Source organism: Trachemys scripta, chromosome 12 (assembly GCF_013100865.1).
Source record: "Trachemys scripta elegans isolate TJP31775 chromosome 12, CAS_Tse_1.0, whole genome shotgun sequence".
NCBI classification, from domain to species: domain Eukaryota; kingdom Metazoa; phylum Chordata; order Testudines; family Emydidae; genus Trachemys; species Trachemys scripta.
In genome coordinates, this window is record NC_048309.1 from 896,857 (window position 1) to 922,105 (window position 25,249).

The following is a 25,249-nucleotide window of genomic DNA, read 5'->3' on the forward strand; positions in this document are numbered from 1 at the left end:
CATAGCCCTGGCCTGCACTGGCCCTGCTTCAACCCATACCATGCAGCTGCTGCTTCAGGGAGGCCCAAAACTAGACCCTGTGCAAGAGATATGGTGCCAGGTGACACATGGATTTGGGCACCTCCACACAAGCTCATCTCTGACCTAAAATGGGCTTTAAGGTCACACAGTTTAAGGTTAGCATGCAGCACCCAATCATTTAGTCTGACCTCCTGTATACCACAGGCTACTCAGTACCACCCAGGCCCCCCCTGCACCAAGCCCCAATCAACCAACAGGATGAGATCTATGGATTGCAGCCCTCAGAACACTAAGCTAAAGTATGCCACAGACAGAACTGGAGGGAGTGAGGCTCCCCACTGGCCCAGGCCCTTGCAAGTAGCAGGAAATTGACTTACTGATATATGCAGATGAGCCTAGCCAGCAACCCCCCACTCCATGCTGCAGTGGAAGGTGACACCCACCCCCATGTTTCTTGCCAATCTGATTGGGGGAAAAAATTCCTTCCCACTCTGGAATAGGGAAATCACTTACACCCTCAGCAAGACCCATGAGCCAAGCACTTGGGAAAAAGAACTCTCTACCACCTCAGAGCATTGGCCCACTCCATCCCCATATCCCAGTCTGATGTTAGGGTCATTACAGATGACTCATAGGGCTCCTCTGATCACATGACACAGCTAGGTCTCTCCCCTCTGTTGCTTTCAGTGGACAAAAACTGAGCTTAGCTGATCTTTCAGAAAGGCAAAATAACCTCTATTATGCATGCACATGCACACAGTTGCACAATGGGGAAAGCTCTCCTTAAAGCCACCATGGACTAACATAGGGTCTGGAGTGTGATAATAGCTTAGCAGCAGTTTAGTGCAGACGAGTCCACGCTGGGGATTTAGTTTTGCTTCCTGTGGCATTGCCCCACGCTGCTATTCCAAGTTTCCCAGGTGAAAAGAGGCCCCTGGCAGTATGCAAAGGAAAGCAGGAAATCCTGATCAACTGAAGAGAAAGGGCCTGTTTATCTTTCCTTTTGAGGATGGACATTGGTTCTATTACAGCAAACAAAAATCCTCAGTTAAGTGAGTTATTTGTATACAAAAATATTAAAACAACCCTTCCATTCAGAGCTCCCAAACCACTTCCCCTTAGGACACTTCCACATTGAATACAATTGAGGAAGGCACCTATTTCATGTTTGTAGGGCTGAAGTTCAAAGACTGCAGAGGACAGCTGCCTCAGCAATACTTCACATGCTTTTGGTTAGAAACCACTATGGGACTATAAGCAAGAGAAGCAGTTTAAGCCAAGCATGAAGGACAGGCTATGGCCCAAGACAAAATGAAAAACAAATTTAATGACAAAACAAAGTCAGAACCATATTTTAACAATTAATTTGGTCTAAATACAAAGCAGCAAACTGACCACTGCTAGCAGTGGTCTCAGCACAAACAGCAACGTACAAACCATAAACGCATTATTGCACTTTCTTCCAGCTGCTACTTAGAGAAGAGCAGGGCACAGCCCTTAAATAGTGCACAACAGAGAACGTAGGGAGGAAGGCAGCTGGACTTGCATCTCTCTGCCTGGTCAAAGCCAAATACTTTTCTCTCTTTTTTTTTTTAAAAAAGTCTTACCACAGCAAGCAATGAGAACAAGTTCACTCCAAATTTAAAAACCAAGAATTAGTTTTCAGAAACCAAAGTAGTGAGTTAGGAAACTTCATCGCTATAACCAGGTTTTGAGTGTAAGCCTCTATACCAGGTTCAGCTGAGTTTTCAGGCCTCTGTGGCAGATGACTGGGCTAAGGAGACCATCCCACAGGGAGCATTACTGGCCTGATAGCAGCAGCCCTGAGGTTCTTACACAGGCACCTAGCATGGACTTGGTTAGAATATGGCAATTCCCACTTGCCATATTCTAACCACCTATAATCTCTTACCCAAACAAAGAAAACAAACCACCCCACAACATGGCTAGTCTGAGAAGACACAGGAAAGTCTCAAGTTTATTACTGAGATCATCAACAGTCTTGGAAGTTAACAGTTAACCCTGAGTCTCCTGGGACTGGGAATGGGGAGAGAACCATAAAAGGCTGGGAGAGGATTAAACCATCAGCTCCCATTAATAGCTTGTCGAATCTCCGAGTTTGACTACAGAACCTCTGGCATTTCAAATCAGGAACATGTTGGTACCGGTCAGTGATCTCTCAGAGGTTGCACCTGCATCCTCCGTTTCTATTTCCTCCTGCTTTACCCAAAGAAATGGCAAGTCCCCCACATTTCTGAAGGTAGAGCATTTCCCAGCCTCCTCCACTGGCTCTGAGGATTTAGCCCAGATGTCCACAATCATTTTGAGTGTGGAGCTGCGCTCCTCTAGCTCCTCCCCATCACACTGCATCAGGAGATTAGCAAGTTCCTTGCTGAGGGACTGGATTTTGTCATATCTTTCTTCTTCTGCTGCTGGTTGGTTACCCATTGAGGGCCCAATATCATCTAGGAGGTTATCTCCTAAAACTGAAAGGTGCTGGTACTTCTTCTGCCAACGCTTGCAAACCATAGCTTCCTCCACAGCCTTCTTGTTGGCATGCAGCACAGACAGGATGTGCCTGCAGGGGAGCTGGTACCGGCAGTGGAAGTAACAGCTGCAGCTCTTGCAGTCTTTGCTGACCTGGTGTGTGTCTTCTAGCAGCTGAACCACAATATTGTCTTTCATGACATTAATGAGCTGAGTTGACTTCTGCACCACCTCCCACTCATTCAGACACAGCTGGTAGCCTAAGTCTGTGCAACTCTCTCTGATGGCTGCCAACATGGTGCCTGGGGGATTTGCAGGTTTCTGTTTGGCAAGTTGGTTGGGCGGTTCAGGACATTTGTTTTGGGGCTGTGAGGCAGCAACAGTGGTACGCTTCATGGAGGCACGGGTACGCACCTTAGGCTTTTCCACATGTTTGCTCTGATTCTCCTCTTCAACACTTGAGAAACCCTGATTCAGGTTTTCCAGACCTTTGGTATTGAAGCAATCGGCATATTCAACAAAGTGAAGGATGCTGGTCTCCAGAGACAACTGCTTGTTGAAGAGACTGGATATTTTATGAGTGATGAGATCCAGACTGTCTACATAGGTGCTGCAGGAATGGAGACCCTTCTTTGCATGCATGTACCACAGCATCTCACAGGAGAACCAGTTGGCCTGAAGATAGTCGTACAACTCTTTGTCCACCAAGCGCTTTACCAGCTGAGCCAAGATGTCTAGATTTGCATTGGAGGTGGAAAAAACCACCTCCCTCAAAGCCAACTTCAGTTTATGCTTGAAGGAAACAGTGGCCACCGTTTCCTTTACTGTCTTCTCAAGAAATCGGACAGTGTGGTAGACAGAGAGAAGCACCTGGGTTGAGGGGAAGAGCTCCTGCATGGTGGCTTTGTGAAGGAAAGACATGTCCACAAAGACCACCTTGACCTTCTGCCACTCAGGATTGAACTCTTTGAAGACAGTCAGCATTTTGCTTACATTCTCACCAGTGTCCTCCTTCAGGACAGCAAAGTGCACCATCTTCCCTACTCGGTCCTTACTCTCCACGAGGAAGGCATAAAGTACATGCCCTCTCTCACTCTGCACCCTGTGCAGCAACAGGCTCTCAGGGAACTTGACAAACAGGCTCCTCATCTTGCTGGTCTGGAAGTTCAGTCTGTCTAGGTCCTGGTTGCTGCCCACACTAATAGAGGCCAATGAGCCCATGTCCACCCTCAGGAAGTTTTTCATGACCTCTGCAATTCTGACTAAAGCTGAAGTTGAGACACTTTCCTTCACTGCCTCAGGTTGCACAGCAACCTTGTTGAGTGGAGCAGGTGATCCATTCAAAGTCATGTCAGCCATCACACACTCCTCACTGACTGGTACAGTGGCTTCTGCCTCTCTTGATTGTTGTCTACGCAGTTTTGTTGCAGGGCTGCTGCCATCTGCCATGCAACTTGCAGTTTTGGGTGTGGTTCTCGTCACTAGAGAAGAGCTAGTACGGGCCAAGGAAGTTCCCCCCGGGTCTACATGGATGTGATTACTGTTCAGTTCAGTAATCACCAGCCGGTCTATTTCCTCGTTATACTGCAGGACAAAAAAAGCTGGGCACAAGCTGGGCTGTGGTTTCCTCTTCTTACTGTATTCCCGTGTCCGCACACAGCCAAACTTCACCTGGATGAACCTGGGGAAGTGGAGAGAGACCGTTAACAAGGGAACAGGATGTAGTCTGATCAAACAGGACTGGTGAAGAGCCATCTCCCTCTCTGACATGCCAACACTGTAGCCAAGGACTGCATGACAAGCACATACCATCATAATAGGAGATGTTAGGATGAAAAGATTTCACCAAATATGGCAAATGTTCTACACACAAGTCAAAAGAGAAGAGGCTAACGTGATACTTATGTTTGATCACTGTCAGGTTGGACTGAAATCTCCATCTCTGACAAAGCCTCTGCAATTGGTCTCAGACACTCCCAGTCCTCAGAGGTGGCAAGGTCAAAGCATATCACTGACACGATCACTTCAGGACATTTTATTTGCTATTATACTATTCCTTTGCAGCCCAAATCACTCCTACAGTGGTCTTCTGCATCAAGAGGAGCAGATGACAAGTTACTTTAGTTCAACATAGTAAAGAAGCATTTCCTATCATGCACCAGGAATTTATGTTTAAAGAATGCAAGTTTGGAGGAATTAAAAAACTGGAGTCTGATCCTTCAGCCTTTTACTCACGTGTTGGGCCCATTACTTCAATAGGGCTGCTCAAATAAGTAAGACCTGCATAATCAGACCTTAAATAAGGTGCAATGGAAGGCAATACTAAAATTCATTAGTGTGAAGGTGACTGGGGAATGCTAATAGACACTAATTAAGGCACACAACAGACAGTTCCTTGGAAAAAGAAAATTGCAAGAAATAAAAGTTTGCAAGTATGGTCTCAAGTCATCAGCTCACCGATCAAGGTTAAAAAAACCTGTCCTGAAAATGAAAGGTAGGCAGGGGAGGGAGAGGGCCTCAAACTAATAAACAGTCAGTTCAGGCAGCAGGGAAAGAACTATGAATGCAAAACGAGGGACTACCACCAGAGGAGCTAAGGGGAAAGTGAGAGTACATTATGGGAGGAGATGGGTACTAGCCATTAGTAAAAGGTGAAGGTGTGAAATTAATATCGACTCAAACGGGATGAGTTTGAAACTGGCAAGTGTGACACATACCCAATGTGTGCCTGCATATGGGGTATTTGCATCTAAGTTAGGCATGCACAAACGTACCCATCTGACTTGAAAATCTGGCCCATGATTTTTAAGTAGGAAGTGAGACAGCCACAACTGATCACTTCAAAGAGGTACAAATAACTCTCATGCCTAGTGGATAGAGCACCGACTAGGACTCAGGAGACCTGGGTTCCCTTTTTGGTTCTATCAATAGCCTGCTTTTTTAATATGGAGATATACCTAACTCATAGAACTGGAAGGGATCTTGAAAGGTCATCAAGTCAAGTCCAGTCCCCTGCCTTCACAGCAGGACCAATTTTTGCCCCAGATCCCTAAATGGCCCCCTCAAGGATTGAACTCTCAACCCTGGGTTTAGCAGGTCAATGCTTCAAACCATGAGCTATCCCTTCCCCCTGCTGGGTGATCCTTGGGCATGATATCTTCTTGATCAGTGCCTCAGTTTCCCATTCTATAAAACAGGGATAGTGACATTGACCTCCTTTGTAAAGCATGTTGAGATTTACTAATAAGCACTAGAGAACAGTTTGGTATTGTCATTATCCCAAAACACCTCTCAAAGGACCCACTTCTTCCCCAGTGAAGCACACCCACCTCTGGGATGGACCAAGGCAGCTATTTAACTACATATGGCAACATTGCATGGCAGTTTCAGACACAAAGTGAAAAGAACCCCATTTCCAATGTAGACTGCAGAAGCTATTTAGTTAGGCAGCACAGACTGACTCCATGCTGGGACTTGGCTGGGCACCAAGGTTAATATCCTATCCCTGGTAGAAGGCCAGGATCTTTAATGACCACAAGTGGTCAGGAAGGATCTTGGTTGTACCTCAGGAAATAGGAGAGTATTTTCATAAGTGCCTGAGGCCCTCTTCCCTCCCACCCCCCAGAGCGCAAACAGCCTTACGTGATGTCCTCGCGGATGCTGGTCCCATGTTTCCGGTTGTAAAAGCGGACAGAGACGCAGTTCTTTAAGCCATAGTGGCACTTGTTCTCTTTCTTATAAGTGTTGAAACACTCCTTGAAGTCATCATAGTTTCTAAAGCATGAGCCAACTTCCATGGCTACTCAGTCCCCTGCATGTGCTCTACTGCCACTTCTAGGCTCTCTGGAGCCTCACCCTGAGTTCAGAGCTGGAATACGACTTGGATAGGAGAACTCCAGCTTCGTGGCACAGCATTCCACACACCTCAACTTCTATAGGCAACGTCCTGCATGTCTCAGGACCAGGCCCTTTGTAACCCCATCTCAGATTCCTGGGTTTCTACTTAGCCCCAGTAGCCTCCCCCTTCTTTTCCCCAGATTTACAGGGCATCCCAAGTTGTAACAGAACTTAACCCTTTCTGCTCCCCCTGCCACCCCGGCAGCACCTTCAGTGGGCTCCTCCTCGGAGACCCGCTCCCAGGGCAGGGCAGGGCAGGCCCCCAGGCCAACTGCAGTTCAAGCAGCCCTGCTTCCCCCTGCCTGGAACCAGCCCAGGGCGAGAAAGGCAGATTGGCCCCTCTACTTCCTCCCCCCACTGGGGCTCCTGCCTCTGGCTCACCCTGGGCCCCGGACCGACCCCACCTGCCTCTACGGCTGATGATGAAGATGGAGACGGTCCGTGAGCCAGCTCAGCTCATATTAACCCAGCCACAGCCACCGCCCTCCTCAGCTAATTGGCCAATCAGAGGCTATGCTCCTGGATTGACAGCAGCCTCACCAATCAACACACACTTTGGGAATCACGTGACTAGTGACGGACAATTGATCAGTCCAATCAGATCGCACGTCCCGCCCTCATCTCTTAGGCGGGTACTTCCTGCTTCTTCAAGAAGATACCGGATGTACAGGATGATGGGCAGGAACTACAGCCAATCAGCGGGTGTGTTAATGTTAAAGCCGCTAGTAGCCCGCCTTGGAGGTCGTTTCCGGTTTGTAGCGACGCCATTACTGGTGGACGGTGCGTCACGTGACTAAAGAAGATGGCGGCCTCCACGAGCGCCGGCGGGTTGCGGGTTCCGGCGGCGGGGGCGGGAGCCGAGTCTCCCGGGAGCGGGGACCTGCCCGAGGGGGAGCAGCCGGCGCCCCCCGGCGACCTGCGCAGCGTCCTGGTCACCAGCGTCCTCAGCCTGGAGCCCCTGGACCTGGATCTGTTCAGGTGCCGGGCGGCCCCGCTCCCCCCGCCGCTCCGCGGGATCGGGGCCCCTGGCCGGGCGCAGGCCGCCCTGCTGCCGGGGCAGGGCCATGGGGAGCGGGGGCGCCGTTCGGCGTCTGCCCCGGGGCTCGCGTCGAGCTGCGCTTTGCACCGGCTCGTTAGCCGGGGCGGGGATCCCCGCGCCCCCGCCTGCCCCGGGCGGACGGCAGGTCCGTGACCCCGGCACTGAGAGACGCCCCGCGAAGCCCCAAGCCAGAGTCGTGCCGTGGTCCCAGCGCCCCCGGACTGATCTCTGCCTCCTTCCTCTTCCTGCAGAGGGAGGCACTACTGGGTCCCCGTCACCCGGAGGCTGTTTGGCGGGCAGATAGTGGGGCAGGCTCTGGTGGCAGCTGCCAAGGCCGTGAGTGAGGACGTCCATGCGCACTCCCTGCACTGTTACTTTGTGCGAGCAGGTAAACACAAGGTCAGGAAATCCAAACCTCCCTTCTGCGGGGGGCTGGTGCTGGCCCAGGTCCAAGGGGCATTTCTTTGATCTTGACTGTGCTATCATAGCACAAAGAGCGACGTGCATGGAGTGGGATACAGTAACTCCTCACTTAACATCGTCCTGGTTAAGGTTGTTTCGTTGTCGCTGATCAATTAGAGAACATGCTCATTTAAAGTTGTGCAATGCTCCCATATAACTTGGCAGCCACTGCTTTGTCCACTGCTTGCAGGAAAAGCAGCCCATTGGAGCTAGTGGTGGGGGCTTGGAACCACGGTGGGCAGGCAGCCCCCCGTTAGCTCCCCTAAGTACCCTGTGCGGCAGCCACCCAGCAGGCTATCACTTGCTGGGCCTCCCCCCACTGTCCCTCCTCCCACTGCCATGTGCTGCTCCTGCCCTCTGCCTTGGAGTGGCTCCCGGGAGCCTCCTGCTTGCTGTGCAGCGGGGGGAGAGGGGTGCTGATGTCAGGGTGTCACCCTCCTGCTGTTCCTGTACCCCATCTCCACAGAGCAGGGGGGAGGGAGGACACAACAGGGCTCAAGAGGGAGGGAGCTTGCTGTCAGCAGCTGCTGTCTCAACTTGCTGATCTCCTTAAAAAGGCAATGTACTTACAGTGGGGTCACCATACTTCAAGGGGCAATGCATGTCTCTTACTCACACACCTAGTGTCTCTCTGTCTCTCACACATATGCCCCCCTCCCCCTGGCACTTTGGAAAGTGGAGGGAGTGGTGCGCTCCCGTGGGATAACATGAGTTCTTCATCACTGTTCAGTTTCCGCAGGGAATGTTTGCAGCCACTGCCATGTGTCTATTGTATCTCCTCCCTCCGTTCGTGCGGCCTTGTAGAGTGTGAGGCTACATTAACACAATGTGTTAACCCTTGAGGGCTCAGCCAAGCGCTAGTTCATCATTTAGCACTAAGGCATTCCCTGGGAAATATCCCCCTTCTTACTTCACCATCTCAACCAAGCTTCACAATCATCATTGCTGTGTACAGTATTCAATTGTTTGTTTAAAACTTACTGTGTGTGTATATAAAAATATTTATTTTTGTCGGGCAAAAAAAATTTCCCTGGAACCTAACCCCCCTACTTACATTAATTCTTATGGAGAAATTCAATTTGCTTAACATAGTTTCGCTTAAGTCACATTTTTCAGGAACATAACTACAACATTAAGCGAGGAGTTACTGTATGTAGCTGCAGAAAGAAGACACTTCGCCCCGGGGTCAGAGGATGAGAGAACTACCACCACATGACATAATAGTCATGTCACTTAATGAAGGATTGGAAGGTGCTCTGATACTGTGGTGACAAGCGCTGTATAAGAATTTACATAGAATAGAGGGTTGCCTTGTTAATCTGCCAAGGATGCTCCAGCCAACACTTCACCCGGAGTCTCTGTAGTGTGGTGGGGAGGATGTTGGTCTGTAGTAGGAGCTGGTGGAATCCCCTGGATGTTCCCATCACGGTGCAGTGCCCAGCTGTTGCTGGGGTAAAGTGAGGGAGCTTCTCTTGCTGGTACATGCAGAGTAAACTGAGGTTGATGCATGATCTTCAGAGCCATCCAGATCTGGGGGCCTTCGCTGCCTGGAGGAACAGCACCTATCTGTGGTGGGTTTGGGATTTCATATTGCAAAGCACTTCGCTGCCTTGTTTTACACAGCTGTAAAATGGGTAAAGTGCCTGAGCTCAGGGGTGATGGGAATTAGTGCACTGCTGTGTGTTAGTCACCCAGCAAAGCTAGTCCCCTCCAGGGACTGCGAGCCTGAAGCAAACATTGCCGCCTCTGTAGAAGCGGCAGCAAAGAGTCCTCATAGAAACTGCTCCTCACTGAGGGATCCTTGGGTAGGAAACTCACCTGAGGAGGCATCAGCTGATAGCTTCCAGGGCAGCTCTGGATTAGATCCTGACCTTAATGCAGATGAGGGGGGCCAGGCAGAGGGTCCTGTCTCCTGTAAATGTAATCCCCTTCGGACAGCAGCTGGCAGGGCTCAGGTGCTTGTATTCAATAAATAAATGGAGATATCCTATCTCCTAGAACTGGAAGGGACCTTGAAAGGTCATCGAGTCCAGCCCCTGCCTTCACTAGCAGAAGTGAGTACCGATTTTGCCCCAGATCCCTAAGCGGCCCCTTCAAGGATTGAACTCACAACCCTGGGTTTAGCAGGCCAAGGCTCAAACCACTGAGCTATCCCTCTCCCCTGTGGTTGTGTCATGTGGTGGTAGTTCTCTCAAGGTTGCCCTTGGATAGCCAGGACAGAGATGTTGCTCCATGTCACACGGCCTTTCCCTGTTCCAGGGGATCCCACGGTGCCGGTTCTATACCAGGTGGAGCGCACACGCACAGGAAAGAGCTTCTCTGTTCGCTCAGTGAAGGCAATTCAGCATGGGAAGCCAATCCTCATCTGCCAGGCCTCCTTCCAGCAGACCCAGGACAGCCCCGTTCAGCACCAGTTCACCATGCCCACTGTGCCGCCTCCGGAGGAGCTGCTGACGCAAGAAGAGCTAATTCAGAAATACCTGCAGTGAGTGAACGGAGAGGACAGGTTCTGCCCTCATTTGCTGTGCTGGGGAATGGTTGGGGAGAGGCAGCGCTTAGCCTGCTAAGCGGACTCAGCCCAGAGGGAGGGGTCCAGCAGCAGCGGCGGAGAGCGACTGTGATTGTCTGGCAATGGAGAGCTCCCTGAGAGCTCTGCCAGAGCACCTGCGTCCTGGGGCGGTGAGCTGACACTACTGCAGCTGATGTGGGGATTCCCCGCCAAAGCAGCTGGGCTGCCCTTGTAGCCCTGACCTCACAGCAGCAGCCCTTGCTGGGAATCTAGCACTCGTGTCATTGTGTTTGTTTTCTAAAGGGATCCCAACTTGGTGGAGAAATACAAGCTGGGACTCAACAAGATTCTGGCCCAGGAGGTGCCAATTGAGATCAAGCCTGTGAACCCACCGGAGATACTCTGTCAGCTGTCTCAGGAGCCCAAGCAGCTGTTCTGGGTTCGAGCACGAGGCTACATTGGTAAGTCCTGTGTCAAGGACTAGGTAACTGCTTCCAGCATGCACCCCCAGGGCATTCCCCATGACCTACTCCAGGCTCCCAGCAAGGTGAGCAGGGAATGGTAGCTAAGAACTCCTGGGGCCTATGCCCAGCTCTATCACTGACTCATTCTGTGGCTAAGGGCAAGTTCTAGTCAACACTTGCCAGTGTGCCCCTTTGTAACATGGGAATAATGATACTGGATTTCATCCTAAGGGCCAAGTGCCGCAATGCAATTGGTAACTGCGGCTACCTTGGCAGAGGTCTGAAGCCCTTTGGACACATGTCCAAGATGTAGGTCTAGAGTTTTACAGAGAAGCCTACTCCTGGGGGAATTCTGCACCACTGCGCAGGTGCAGAATTTATGTTCCCTGCAGATTTCTTTGTTTCCCTGCAGAAAAATGACTTTCTGATGGGGAAGCAAAGGGAAGCCACAAGAGTGGTCATGTGACTCTCCCCAGCCATATGTTTCAAGTGCCCAGGTAAATCACTGTAGGGCACAGGGTAGGACTAGGGAAGATCCAGCTGGTGGGCTCAGCTCCTAGTCCTGGCTGGGGAGGACGGGACTTCCTCTTCCCCTACATGGCATCTGGGGCCGGGTCAGACCCACTCCCAGATTTCTCCCCCAGGTGCAGGAAGCTCTACAAACTCCCCCCACTGCTTCCTGCACCCCTCACTTCTCAGCTGTAGGGGGTGGGATCCCTGTACAAGGAGGTACTCCCGCATCCGCCCAACCCCCGTGCATCCAGACCCCCTCATTGCCAGACCCTCCCACTGAGCCCCACTCCTTATACACCTGGACCACCCTGACGAGCCACACGGATTCCCACCCCACTAAGCCCCAGCCAGTTTCATCTGGATCCCCACTCAGAGCCCCACACCCCCAGCACCTGGACCCCCCACTGCTCAGCTCTATCACCCCTACATCCAGCCCCCCTCCCCCCGCTGAGCCCTGACTACCTTCCCCTGGACCCCCCATTGCTCAGCTCTATCACCCCTACATCCAGCCCCCCCCTCCCCCTGCTGAGCCCTGACTACCTTCCCCTGGACCCCCCACTGCTCAGCTCTATCACCCCTACCTCCCGCCCCCCCCCCCCCCCGCTGAGCCCTGACTACCTTCCCCTGGACCCCCCTGCCGAGTCCCAGTGCATTCAAAACCCCTCAACAAGCCCCTGTGCATCCAGATCCCCTCTGCATTTAGATCCCGCACTGAGCCACCCGCACCCAGATTGCCCCACAGAACCCTCTCAACCCACACTTGGATCCTTCTTCCCCCCCCCCCCCCCACCTGCCTTGCTGAGCCTGCCTGGCCACACCTGGCAGGGAGGGACAGGCCCGGTCCTTGCGCTGTGTCTGGGTTGGGTGCAGCCTCACCGCTGAGTCCCTGTCCTGGGGGGGAAGCTGCCAGTGATCTTCTACCTCTCGCTCCCAAGCCAGTGATGGCCCGTGGGCAGAAACATGTGCACAGCCCCACCACCTCCCCTAACCCAGGCTAGGCCGACAGTTCAGGGTGCAGCAGGGACTCGCCTTTTGGAGCTGCTGGCTCAGTCACCGTGTTCTTCAGCTCAGCGGCCAGGTATAGCGCAGCATCGGAGGGGGGCCTGGCCCACACTCCTCAGGGAGCTGGACCCCAGCAGCTCCACAGCTGTGTCCCCAAGGCCCCCGCTCCGCGAGGAGGAGCATGGCCCAACAGGGCTCCTCTGAACTCTAAGCCTGTGGTTCTGGTTGCCTGGCAGGGGAGTGCGATATGAAGCTGCACTGCTGCGTGGCTGCCTACATCTCCGACTACGCCTTCCTGGGCACAGCTCTGCTCCCGCACCGGCAGCATCCTGTCAAGTTCATGGTGTCCCTCGACCACTCCATGTGGTTCCACGCCCCCTTCCGAGCTGACCACTGGATGCTGTACGAGTGTGAGAGCCCCTGGGCCGGTAAGTCCTCCCCCTGCTGCAGGTGCTGGGGAGCTGCTGGGCCACAGGGTAACGGCTGCTCTCTCTCCCGGGCAGGTGGGTGCCGAGGGCTGGTGCATGGGCGGCTGTGGCGCAGGGATGGAGTCCTGGCTGTCACCTGCGCACAGGAAGGAGTCATCAGGGTGACGCAGAGCCCAGCTGAGAGCAAACTGTAGCTGGACAAGTCAGCAGCAGCCACAACCCCACCCTGCTCTGGGGGTGCAGGCCGGGCCCCCACGCAGAGAGGGGCTTGAGCAGGCTCTGGGAGCCTCAAGGCAGCAGGATCTCAGTGGTGTGGGGAGCCTCGGCACAGCCTGTGAGCGCTGGGACCACGCAGTCACACACAAGCCGCGGGAATATCAGCTTTATTGACTGTTAGTTACAGAGTCTCCTGTCAGATGCTGTCCTCCGCCTCCCCCACCTACCCCTAATAAAGCCTCCATGGCCCACCAAGACTCAGCCCCTCCACGGCGTTGATACCTCTGCCTGCAGCCGCACCCTGGGGTGGCCATGACCTATGCCGAAGGGGGCGCCCAGGGGGACTGGAGGAGGGCGGAGACCCAGAGGGGCTGGAGCTCAGGCTGCAGGGAGTCTCTGCAGCAGCTTTCTTCCCTGGTGCAGCCAGAGCCCTTGCCGCTTCCCTTTCTCAGTTCTCCTGCCCCAGCCGCAGGCCCACGAGGGGCCCCGGGGAGTCCCAGTAGCCTAGCACGGCAAGGCCTGGCAGAGGGGGAGGGGGAGGGGGAGGAGGAGAAAGACTGGGTTTCTTCACGTCTCAGCCAAAGTGCAAGGCACGGGGAGGGGGGCGCCCTGGGGATCTCTCCTCCCAGCCCCCACTGCTGCCCTGGGCTAGGCTGGAGAGCTGCCTCCTTGCCGTGGGGCCGGGGAGGGCTAATCTGAACCCACTCTGGGGGGTCTCGGCCCCTTTTCCTACCAAGTCTTCAAGTATTGTTAGAAGTTCCCAACGAGAGCCCCAGACTCTGCCTGGAGCCAGCGAATCCCTTTAGTACAGTATCAGGATGGCCTGGCGAGTTCCAGCGGCTCCCTCCCCTAAGGGCTGCGGGGAATCGGCCTGGCAGCAGGGAGGCTGCGTGCCCAGCCCTGGGAGTCGAGCTGTTGCCAAGAGAACAGGTCAGCAGTACAGAGACCAGCTCCCAGGACAGGCAGGTGCTGGGCCAGTCCAGGACCCCACCCCACCCCTCCACCAGCGTCCCGCTCTCCCCGCTGCGCCTTCCAGACACAGCCCTGCCACTGCGCACTTAGCCCGACCTGCAGCTCCCCCTCTAGGCCTAGGCTCGAGACACACCCCATCCCTGCTGCTCTTCCAGTCCCACTGCACAATGCAGCCTCCTTCCTTGAGACCCACGCTGCTCAGTCCCCACACAGCCCCAGTGCTGGGGGTCTGGGCACTCAGTCCAAAGCCTCCTTGATCAAGAACTCCTTCAGGGTGGGCTGCTGCTGCAGAGCCACCCCCGTTCCTTGCAGCCTCTGCAGCCTGGCCTCGGACTGGCGCTTGTCTTTCCCCACCTTCCAGGACAGGTGGATGTGGGCCTGAAGGAAGGGCTCCAGCAAGGGGTGGCGGTCTTGGGCCTCCAGGAGCACCAGCGCCCGCTCGCAGTAGCGATGAGCCTCACTCGGCTCATCCAGCTCCTGGTGGCAAACCACCAGGCCAGCCAGAGTGAGGAGGAAGCGGCCCGAGCCGTAGACGCCCAGCTTGTCCTGGAGCCGGTAGGCGTTGCTCCAGGTGGCCAGGGCCTCGCCGTACATGCCGGTGCAGGTGAGGCGCTGCGCTGCCTGCAGGTCGCGCAGGAAGAAGAACTCCAGGAAGTCGGAGGAGCGGCGGATCTCGGCGATGGAGTACAGGTGGGACAGGAACTGCTCAAAGGCCCGGCTCCGCTTGGCAATGGTTTCTGCCGTGAAGTTCCTGCGCAGCCTCTTCCTGGGGAAGGAGACGCCCGCCATGTCGCAGCCAAACCGGTGGCGCAGGCGCCGGTTCAGTCTCTCAAAGTCCGAGTAGCGCCGGGCAATGGCAGCAGGGGCCTTGTCGAACTGGCCGGAGCGGATCAGGTAGATGGTGTAGAGCTGTGGGGAGAGCAGAGCCGTGAGGGTGCACAGGGTCTGCCCGGGACTCGGCCCGAGGGAGGGGAATGCTGGGGACAGCAGCTCAGCGAACCGATCGCACCTGTGGGCGCATGCTGGGGAAGGGGACAGGCAGCAGAGACCCACTGCCTGGGGGGCAGGGGGAGGGGGGCAGAAGCAGGGGGAGGGGGGCAGGCTGGGGAACAGCATCAATACTTACCTGAGGCTCGTCTGAGCCACCAGCGCCATCGGAGCAGCACAAGGAGAGACAGAGACAAGAATCAGCTCCAGCCCCCCCGGTCGCCCTCCCTCCCCCAGGGCAGCACACTCCCAAGGGGCTTGGGACCCCAGCACTTCTCCCTTTGCGGGAGGAGCGGGGAACATCCAGCACCCCGCAGGATTGAGCAGCCTGTACCCCATCAGCCCCTCCAGCGTCCCAGCCTGGCCCCCGGGAGACGTCACTCACCACATATTTGGAGGAGCGCTCACTGACCACGCTGGTGCTGGTGACCTCGAAGAGCAGCCGCTGGGGAACGAAGCTGCTGCGCGATCTCCTCCAGAAGTCCTGGAGCTGGCGTGTCAGGAGGTTACTGCCCTGGCGCTCAGCTGGAGCGGGGCTCGGATCTGCACCGGAGACAAGCCAAGCACTCACCGTGCAGGCCGGCACAGGCCAGCCACACTGGTTAAGGGAGGGAGAGAACTCGCCTCCAGGGCCCAGGCTCCCGTCCTGCAGAGAGGCCTGGGGAGTGCGGGGCTCCCTGTTTGGTGCAGGCGCGTGCAGTCCATTGGCCCTGGCCCCTCGTGCCAACCCACGTCACATACGTGTCACATTGGTGCTTTCTCCCATGCTGCCCTCACCCTTCAGAGCAGCCCCTCCCTTCCTCCTTCCCAGGTGCATTGCTGTGAGGCCCACAACCAACCTGAGCCCACTGCCCATCATGCTGGCCTGGATTGTCTCACTGGTTCCTTGTGCTCCCCCGCCGGCTGCTGTCTCCTCTTGCACTCAGACTGGAAGCTCCTTGGGGCTGCCTGTGCCCTGGGTTTGTACAGCACCTAGCACCAGGGGGCCGTGGCTGGGCCTCACAAGCACCACTGGAATAAAAGAGCCTCCATCCCCAACCCAGACCCTAGTAAACGGGACCCGGCACCTGCCTCCATTCTCCATGGCTCCAGGGTTCTTGGGCAGCCCCAGCTCACCCAGATCCCCCATCTCCTGGCTAGCGGCCTCCTCATTCTCTGCCTCCTCCTCCTCCTCGTTACTGGTGAAGCTCAGGGTGCCGCTGAGCCGCGTGGACAGCCCGTCAGTGTCATCCTCCAGTTCGGAGCTCTCTGGGAATTCCTCCACCTCTGAGCCGCCTCCGCCCTGTCCCTCCAGGTCACCCTCTCCAGCCAGGGCATGCCGCAGGCGGTGCATTAAGCGGAAGGCCATCGGGCTCAGCTCAGCATCTGCAGGAGGAGAGGCTGGTCAGGAAGGGGGGCAATGAACCTGGCTTTGCCCAGCGAGCAGGCGCTGCGTGGGAGCAGGTGCTTGCACCCAGAGGCGGGCAGGGAGAAGGGAAATGGCGCTTTAGATGCGGAGACCAGGGTGAGCAGTCAGAGCTGGGGGCACCTGCCACAGTCCAGGGAGACCCCAGAGGAGGGGGCACAGGCTGAGCGAAGGGGGGGGGTAGGGCCAGGGTTCGGGAGGGGGACAGGGACAGTCAGGAGCTTCCCACTCAGCCGCCCCAAGCGCTTCGTGGTTTTCGCTACAAACTTGCAGGGAAACGAGGCCCCAGGACACAGACACTCCCTCCGGCACCGAGCCTGCCCCCTGCCCCAGCGGGGTCGCTGCCCCCTCTGCTTGCCTGGCACCCGCCAGGAGCTGCCAGGCTGCGGGGGCAGCGAGCTCAGTGCCCCATGGAGGGTGCGGGGGCCAATGGGGAGGGGGCAGGGGTCAATCAGAGACGGCAGAGGCAACTAGGGGGTTAATGGGGCAGGGGCGGCTGGGGGTCAGTGGGGAGGGGCGGCGGCTGGGGGTTAATGGGGCAGGGGCGGCTGCGGGGTAATGGGGCAGGGGCGGCGGCTGCGGGGTCAGTGGGGCGGGGGCGGCGGCTGGGGGTCAGTGGGGCGGGGGCGGCGGCTGGGGGTCAGTGGGGCCGGGCTGCCCGCGGGAGCGCGGGGCCGGCCGGGCCGCACTATCCCGGAGCCGCTCCCCGGCCCCCCGAGCTGCTCACCGGGGCCGCGGTCCAGGCTGCGATGGCCGCTCGGCCGCGGCTCCTCCTTGGAGCCTCCCTGCGCAGCTCCGCCTCCGCCCGGGAACCCGGATCCTGCCCAGCCCGGGGCTGGCTGATCCCGACCGGGCTCCTTCTGTGCGCGGTGCCTCGTCTAGATCCGCCTCCGCCGCCCAATCCGGAGTTAATCCTGAGCACAGAACAGCACCCAACCAATCCGGATCCATCCCTCTCTCCCACTCCGGATGTCCCGGAACCCCGTGCGCAGAGCACCCAACCGCAGCAGCCTTCTCCTCCCCGGCCCCGACCACCCAGCGAATCCAGAGTCAATCCAGATCGAACCCAGTGTGTGGATTCAATGCTCCATGCCCAAGATCTGGATCCAGCCCCAGGGGCTCTGTACACATACCCCTAACCCGGATCAAAGTATCCCTGAGCGCACAGCACCCAATCAGAACCAGCCCAGCTGGTCTGTAGCCCCCCAGGGTGGGTTTATCTCAGGGAGCTCCATACACCGGGGTCTCAGCCCTGGGATCCCCCCCCACCACTCTCCCCACAGGGACATGAATGTTTCAGTACTTGGCATGAGCAGCTGGCAGTGTGAGGGCAAGTGCCTAGGGGTCAGGCAGACATACTGTCCTGCGGCCACACTCACCCCCCATTCCTGGGGCTCACAGGCCTTCAGGAGCCCCATGGGTCCTGTCCCTGGCATGGGTGAGAAGCTGCTGGCTCCCCAGGGCTCTGCGTCTCCCACAGCCTGGGCATCCTTCCCAGCCCCCGCCTGGGCCCGGCTGCTTCCCTTCCTTATTTAGAGAGAGGCGCCCGCTCCCTCCTCGCAGCTTTTCTTAGGAATGTCTATTAATATCCATCTGAGGGAGCCCAGCCCAGCTGCTCCCATCAGTCGGAGCTGGGCCCAGTGCGCCCCCGGGCTCTGTCCCCACTCCTGCCTCCTCAGGCTATGGGCTCTGGCTTCAGCGGCTCAGCCCTGAGGCAGCATCTACCCTAAAGCCTGAGAACCACTGCTGGTTTGAGAGGTCGTGGAGCCACCTTTCCCTCCCACAAGGAGGCCGTGCCCTTCTCTGCCCTTAGCAGGGCGGGGCCCTAGGCAACGAGACAGCGCAAACTGGCCCCGGCTACACTAACCCGGCAGGGATCAAGCACAGGTTCCATGTCAGACGCAGGTTGATTTACATCAGGGGGAAGCTCTGTGCCCTCCCCCAGGAACCACGGGGACTTTGTGCATGCAAAGGGGGAATGGGGAGCGGGAACAAAGGGAAGGGGGATGGACTCTCGCTGATGACGACCTGCTTCCAGAGTAACATACTTGTTGATGCCCAAAGCGTCACACACCTGGACACTGACTGTGCCGGTTCCCAGCCTTGCAATGCCCCTGGATGTTCCCATCAGCCAGTGCACGGACCCTTTCTGCTCCCTCCACTCTCAGTCGTGGCTGTAAACATGGCATCCACTCCAGGGTCTGGAATGGCCTGGCTAGGGCAATCCCATGGGCCCCCAGGGCTGGAGTGGGACTGGGGTTCCCCTTCTTTTGCTATTGCTGTGTTCCCAAGGACAGCACCCTTCCCTAGATCCCAGATGGGTGGGGAACAGGATCCCCATGTAAACAGGAGAGTGATGACAGGAGACCTCCAGAGGGTGCCAGGAATCTGAGCCTCCATGCAGGACAGGGCTATCTAGCCGGGGCTCCCAGCCTCTCTCCAGCGGCTCCCCTCCCCCAGCAAACCTGCACATGGGGAGACATGTCCTGCCTCCCCTCTGGCCTGTGCCTCTGCCCCCTCCTGGAGAAAGGATGGGGAAGATGTTGTGAATGCAGCTCCCTGCGTGGATGAGAAAATCCAGGCCTGGCTCGTCTCCCCAGGGCCGTGCCCAGCTCCGAGGCTCAGCTGTGGAGTGGATGGGCTTGGCAAGGCCAGAAGCAAGCCTAGGATCTGGTAGTCCCATGTCACCCTCCTCCCCTCCTTGGACTGAGCCCTGGGCACTTTGCTGGCACTTGCCATCCATGGTGCTGTGACAGCACCTCCAGGCACAGCTAGTGCTCCGGCAGTATCCAGTGCTAGGCAGGTGTCATGCCCGGCCTTTCGGCCACCATGCTGGGGCCTCTTGGAGTCGCGCTGGTCCCACCCCCTCTTTCTCCATGCCAGTCTTCTCAGTGCAGGGCGTTCCACTCCCCGGGCGCAGGGCCAGGTAGTTCCTGCTGCTCCTGGTGCTCTCTGGCTGGAGGCTTCTTGGGGTGAGATGTTTGGTGGACAGTCAGGATGGGCTCTGGCCCCAGCCAGAGAACTGGGGGGTGAGGGGGCTAGACAGCGGCGGCTCCAGGCACCAGTGCTCCAAGCGCGTGCCTGGGGTGGCAAGCTGGGGGGGGGCGCCCTGCCGGGCTCTGCAAGGGCAGGAGTCAGGCAGCCTTCGGCGGCATGCCTGCAGGAGGTCCGCCAGTCCCGTGGATTCGGCGGCAATTTGGCAGCGGGTACACCGAATCCGTAGGACCGGGGACCTCCCGCAGGCGCACCGCCGAGGCAGCCTGCCTGCTGTGCTTGGGACGGCAAAAAAGCTAGAGCCGCCCCTGGAGCTAGAAACAAGGAATAAACTCAGCCCCCCAAATAGCTGTAGACATTGGCTGGCAGGGACCCCAGATCATCTGGAAAGAGGGATAAACACGCCGAGCCGCATGTCCCGGCTGGGCTGGAGATGAGCCAGCCATGGGACAGTGGCACCTGGGAAAGGAGGCGGGCTGAAGGCTGGGCAGGGGCAGGGGCAGAGCACATGGCGTGGCGTGGCGTGATTTGCCCTGGTGCGGAACGGCTGCTTCTGCCACTTGGGGGCCTGGAGCTCACAGAGGTTCCTCAGCTTATAGCACAAAAGCAGGAGCCGTTCTCGGCCTGGGACTACACTATCCATCCTCCTTCCCCCACTCTACCTCGCCTTCCCCTGCCCCACCCCTCTGTCCTCCCCAGCCCAGGGGCCCAGATGGAATCACCCTCCTTGCCGTGCTGAAGGCAATAGGTCGGTCCCCCCCTCACCTCCCTTTCTCGGGGGCTGTGGGCTCTTCCTTGGCAGGCCGGCCGGCCCCGGCCCCCGGACGCCAGCTGGCTCTAGCTGGAGCCGTCTCCCTCCTGGGCCAGCCCCCGGCAGGTGCTCAGCCGATGCGGGAGGGAGGAGCCGTGTCTCCAGTGTCCTGCTCCCTGGAGGGGTCGAATTCCTCGCGCGACTCCCTGACCTGCTCGTAATCCCCACGGCTCGGCCAATAAAGCTTTTGCTAAATTAGGTAAAATGGCCCTGCCACCAATCAGGGGGCGAGGGCTAATGGGAGGCAGCTGATAGGCTGTTGCGAGAGCGGCACCTGGTGACACCCAATGGCGTGGTGCTTGGCTGCAGCGTGCTGGTCGAGGACAGTACAAATAGGGGGGCCAGGGGCTGAGGGGAAGCTCCTGGGGTCTGTGTGTTGCAGGTCACGGTGACTCTGGTCTGTGGGCACTGCGGGGTGACCAGCCAACATGGTAAGAGCCTGTGCGAGAACGGCCTCGCAGCAGATGGAGCGGCCTGGGGCCAGGGCCGTCCGGAGGCCCCCGCTATAGCAGTGGCCAAGGGCTTGTGCTTGCAGAGTCTGACGTCGGGGAGCAGGAGCCGGCTGGACTGGGGGGCACGTGTGCGTGGTGCAGGCGCGTTCCCCCGGTGGGAGATGGCCAGCTCAGGCCCATTGGAGAGGCTGGCACAGGAGCCATGGGACGGTCAGGTCCTGCAGGGCAGAGGTTATGCTTCAGGAGGAGCCACTGCCCACGGGAACTTGCACGCGGGCGACAGCGCCGAGCGCAGGGCGGCTCCTGATCAGAGCGTTAGCGGGGTGAAGTCGGTTGGGCTGGTTGTGTGAGATGAAGGAGGATCGGGGCTGCAGGGCCAAGGTCCCTGCGAGGGGTGTGGTGGTGGGGGGGTGTTGGGGCATTTAGGAAAACAAGATGATGATGTTGCGATTTGCAGATTTGTCCCATACTGTACCCTCCCACCCCCCGAATGGCGCCGACCCAGGGGTGTAGAACAGGGCACAGGTACTAAGGGGCCAGGAGGGCTGGGTGAGGAATGGGCAGGGGCTGCTCCCATCTCACTCAGCTGGGAGAGGAAGCCCTGAGGCAGCCCCTGTCCTGCACAGGGACCCTGGTGTCCTGGCATCCGCTGGGGTGGGGCAGTGCTGCACTGGGGGCAGGAGGCTGCGTCTCGACTCCAAGGAAGCGGAGCTCTGGCTGGGATTCAGGAGCAGCATTGAGCACAGGCTGGCCAGTAAGCTGAGCTCTGGGTCATAAGACACCCGTCTGCAGGCCCACAAGCTCCCGCCAGCTGCGTGGGCCTGGCCCTCAAGGAGTAACTCAATCCCATTCCAACAGGTGCGTGGTCCTGGCGTCCCGCTGCTCCCCTACAAGGGAGCCGAGGCTCTGCTAAGAATAGCCGCGCACGTCCGGGGCTGGGAACGCCCAGCACGCAGGTCCTGCTGCAGGTGTCGATGGAGCAGTCTGGCCTGGGCTAGTGACCGGGCACCCAGCAGAGCTGGGAGCCGGGCGCTCAGGCTAACGCCCAGCCTCAAGGCTGCGCCCCCCAATCCCAATGACCCAGAGAGGGAGAGGCGTCCGGGGAGGTGGGGGGATGACCATGTGCACCAGCAGGGCAGAGGATTGTGGGAAGTGCGGGAGCTGAGTCTGAGGGCAGGTCATGGCAGGGAGGGACCCGGGTTCCAGCAGCAGCAACTGCCCATGAGTGGCCTGTTCACACAGGCGCCTCCTCGCGGCCTGCAGGATCTCGGAGCCAGCCACAGAGCTCACAAGACGCTTGGCAGGTCAGACGGGGCCTCCCCATGGGGGTTGGCTGGGGACCTCCCAGGACGGTGCACAGCCGACAGCGCTTGTGAAGTGCTGATAGTCTGTGTAACTCACATATGTAACCTGCCCACGCCTGCCTTTCCCTGGCACATGCACCCAGGGCCATGGTGGGCAGTGGCCAGGGGCCATGGTGGGCAGTGGCCCGGGGGGCAGGGCTCTGGGACGTGTGACTGAGCCCAGAATTGCATGGCTCTGAGCTCAGGTGCTGGGCTGTGCTGGGGGAGGGGTGGTAGTGCTCAGCCTTGGGGTCTGGGTGGCTCAGGGACCCGCCTCACCTACACCCTGCTGCAGAGAGGGGACAGACCTGGCCGCTCCCTGCCTGCTGCGAGAAGAGGCGGCAGGGCCCGGGCTGGAGCTCTGGGTGAGCAGCTGTTTTGTTTGCCTTGCAGACGACGGACCAGCAGGCGGAAGCGCGGTCCTTCCTCAGCGAGGAAATGATTGCGGGTGAGTGTAACCGAGCCCCTCTGGGCACAGGGCAGGAGGGGCTGTCAGAGATCCCCGCAGAGAGGGGAAAGGACAGGAGCTGCTGGCCCAAGGTGACTCTGAAGGGGGACCTGCCCCCAGGACTCCCCCAGGACCTGCTCTCTCCTGGGAAGGGAAGAGGGCGATAGACCCGACCAGCACATCCTACTCCCAAGCCTGGGAGGGCACTGGGCTGTCTCCACGGCTGGGCCCACCCCTCGGTACCTGGGGGATGCCGGGGCTCAGAGCCAAGCAGCGCTGGCCATGCCGATGGGCGCTGGGCAGAGCTGAGGAGCGTTCTCAGCTCCCTGCTAACTCGGCCCTGTCCTGCAGAGTTCAAGGCCGCCTTCGACATGTTCGACGCGGACGGCGGCGGGGACATCAGCACCAAGGAGCTGGGCACCGTCATGCGCATGCTGGGGCAGACTCCCACCAAGGAGGAGCTGGACGCCATCATCGAGGAGGTGGATGAAGATGGTGAGCAGCGTCTTCCTCTTGGAACAATCCCTGGGGAGGGGGCAGGGGCTGGCGGTTCCTGACCTCGGGGCGGCTTCTTCCCGCAGGCAGCGGCACCATCGACTTCGAAGAGTTCCTGGTCATGATGGTGCGGCAGATGAAGGAGGATGCCAAGGGCAAGTCGGAGGAGGAGCTGGCAGAGTGCTTCCGCATCTTCGACAAGTGAGTCAGCGTGGCATGGGCGCAGCTCCGCCGGCCTGGCTCGGGGGAGCCCAGCTCAGCGTGGGGGGTTCTGAGTCCCGCTGCCCCCCCGGGCTGCAGGAAGGTCCTTGGCCCAGTGGCCATTGACCAGGCCGCCTCACCCGTGGCCACAGACCTCTGTCCCCGGAGTAACGTTGCTGCCTCCCTCTCAGCTCAGGGGACGCCCGTCTCTCCCCAAGTTCCTTCTGAGCCTGAGTTATCCAGGCTCCTGGGTTGGCTGCAGAACAGCTGCACCAGCTGGGTCGGCTGCTAGAGCAGGGGCCAGGCTGGGGGCCCAGAGTCCCCTGCTGCCCCTGCTCTCCGCCCGCCCAGCCAGCCCCGCTCAGAGCCGCATGCCCTGTCCCCACAGGAACGCAGATGGGTACATCGATGCCGAGGAGCTGACCGAGATTTTCCGAGCCTCTGGGGAGAGCGTGACTGAGGAGGAGATCGAGGAGCTCATGAAAGACGGGGACAAAAACAATGACGGACGCATCGACTTTGATGGTGAGGCCCAGGGCTCCCTCACCCAGGCTTTGTGGGGCTGCCCAGGGGAGCTCTCACTCCCCCACCCTTGGCCGGCCTCCTCCCCTCCCCACTCCACATTGAGCCCAGCAGGATCTGTGCTCAGAGCTCTCCTAAGCCCCAAGAGCTCCACCTTCCCAACCTCTCCACTGAGCTGAGGGATGCCTGGTACAGAGTGCCGGGGCCAGGGAACCCTGATAGCCCAGCGCGTGGGGGTGTCTGTGAGCGTTATGCTGCATGACGGGTGTGGTGCACCCTCCACATCCCCATCCCCATTCCCAACCCAGCCCCCCCACCCCCCCGATCCCCAGCTCCCCCCACCCCCCCGCTCCCCAGCCCCCCAGCCCTGACCAGGTGTCTGGCTGTTTGTGCCTGCAGAGTTCCTGAAGATGATGGAAGGTGTGCAGTAAAGGACCGACAGTCCTGCGAGCCAGGCCCTGCTTCCAGCCCTGCTCCATCTCCGCACAGCAAAGCCAAGCGCACTCTGGGAGCAGCCTCCAGCCGGAGGGCCTGGCCTCCCCTGCCCCGTGAAGCGCTCGCTTTGTACAATTCCACTGCTCCCTGAGACTGGCTCCCTTGTTGCCGCGCCCCGGGGCTGGTGGGCTGTGGACTCACCTCTCACATGGCTGGAAAGAGCCTTTCCCCCATCTGTAAACGCTGTGTATAGTATTGAAGCCTCATTAAAAGGGTCAAAGGTTTGAAGCTGCCGGAGCCTGGATTTTAGCTGGCTTTGATATGGGGAGTGGAGCCGGGGGGACCCTCTGGCCGGAGACCCTAGCACAGGCAACCAGGGAGGAGTCTGCAGGAAGCGGGTGGGGGGATGTGAGGTCCTCCCAGGGGCATGACACTGAAGGAGGTGCCCGGGCCTTGGCGCGTGTCACTGGAGTTGGGGCAGGGAAGGGGGGGGAGCGTTGCCAGGGCCTGGGGTGGGTATGACCACATGTGGCCGGTCCAGCCTTGCTCACAGCACTTGGTAACTGCTCAGAGCAGCCCCTGGCGCCCCACTCAGCAAGCAGGGCCATCTACGGCTGAGCAGCTCCTGCCCCCGTGCTCACAGCCTGGGCTAGTGCCAGGCAGGCACGGGTCTCAGCTGGGCTGATGCCGACTGGGCGGGGCCAGGGGGCTGCACTCGGGGCTCTGGGCTGCCTTTCCCACATGGCCTCTGGGGACCAGGCCAGCAGTGAGCTCAGATTTTCCGCAGGGGAGGAGCTCGCTGGCTGGCAGCTCTCTGCACCTCACAGGGGCTGTGGTGCAGGAACCAAGCAGCAACCCAGGCCCTCCCTTGTGGGGTTGCAGGGTCAGCTGGACGGGCAGGGCCTGGGACCGGGACCAGGGCACCACTGAGGAATCCCTTTACCTCAGGGCAGGGCTGGCCCACAGGCCTCAGGGGCTGGTAATATGGGGGTGCTCTTATTCTGGGGGGGCTGAGTCACACTGAGCCCCTCCAAGCCAGGGACCTTGGCAGCCATCACCAGCCTGGCGTAGCAGAGAGGCTGCATGGTGACCCCATGTCAGGGCCCCCTCTGCTCTCCCTTCCAGGAACCGCTTCTGCTCCAGTCA

The 25,249-nt window shown here is 58.5% G+C and overlaps 4 protein-coding genes across 5 annotated transcripts; 2 read left to right on the forward strand and 2 right to left on the reverse strand.

Annotated features, from left to right (window-relative positions):
* Positions 1 to 1,328: 1,328 nt before the first annotated feature.
* Positions 1,329 to 6,959, reverse strand: ZSWIM3 (zinc finger SWIM-type containing 3). The gene is made up of 2 exons (XM_034787009.1): positions 6,151 to 6,959; positions 1,329 to 4,189 (listed from the first exon to the last, which is right to left on the reverse strand). Exons 1-2 carry the CDS (start codon positions 6,303 to 6,305, stop codon positions 2,164 to 2,166), a joined length of 2,181 nt encoding a protein of 726 aa, XP_034642900.1. The 5' UTR covers positions 6,306 to 6,959; the 3' UTR covers positions 1,329 to 2,163.
* Positions 6,960 to 7,191: 232 nt separating this feature from the next.
* Positions 7,192 to 13,295, forward strand: ACOT8 (acyl-CoA thioesterase 8). The gene is made up of 6 exons (XM_034787012.1): positions 7,192 to 7,383; positions 7,696 to 7,832; positions 10,166 to 10,391; positions 10,719 to 10,876; positions 12,631 to 12,822; positions 12,898 to 13,295. The coding sequence occupies exons 1-6, from the start codon at positions 7,208 to 7,210 to the stop codon at positions 13,014 to 13,016; spliced, it is 1,008 nt and encodes a 335-aa protein (XP_034642903.1). The 5' UTR covers positions 7,192 to 7,207; the 3' UTR covers positions 13,017 to 13,295.
* SNX21 (sorting nexin family member 21) lies at positions 13,189 to 17,378 on the reverse strand. The gene is given in 5 exon segments (XM_034787011.1): positions 13,189 to 14,919; positions 15,383 to 15,540; positions 16,069 to 16,362; positions 17,130 to 17,235; positions 17,237 to 17,378. Coding segments are annotated over 5 exon segments (1,347 nt in total). The 5' UTR covers positions 17,354 to 17,378; the 3' UTR covers positions 13,189 to 14,247.
* Positions 16,382 to 24,395, forward strand: TNNC2 (troponin C2, fast skeletal type). 2 transcript variants are annotated; one of them, XM_034787013.1, is made up of 6 exons: positions 16,382 to 16,501; positions 22,396 to 22,450; positions 22,802 to 22,945; positions 23,032 to 23,146; positions 23,535 to 23,671; positions 24,068 to 24,395. In XM_034787013.1, the coding sequence occupies exons 1-6, from the start codon at positions 16,397 to 16,399 to the stop codon at positions 24,097 to 24,099; spliced, it is 588 nt and encodes a 195-aa protein (XP_034642904.1). In that variant the 5' UTR covers positions 16,382 to 16,396; the 3' UTR covers positions 24,100 to 24,395. The 2 variants fall into 2 exon arrangements, with proteins under 2 accessions (XP_034642904.1, XP_034642906.1); XM_034787015.1 differs by lacking the exon at positions 16,382 to 16,501 and adding an exon at positions 20,535 to 20,638 and having other exon boundaries at positions 24,068 to 24,377.
* Positions 24,396 to 25,249: the final 854 nt, after the last annotated feature.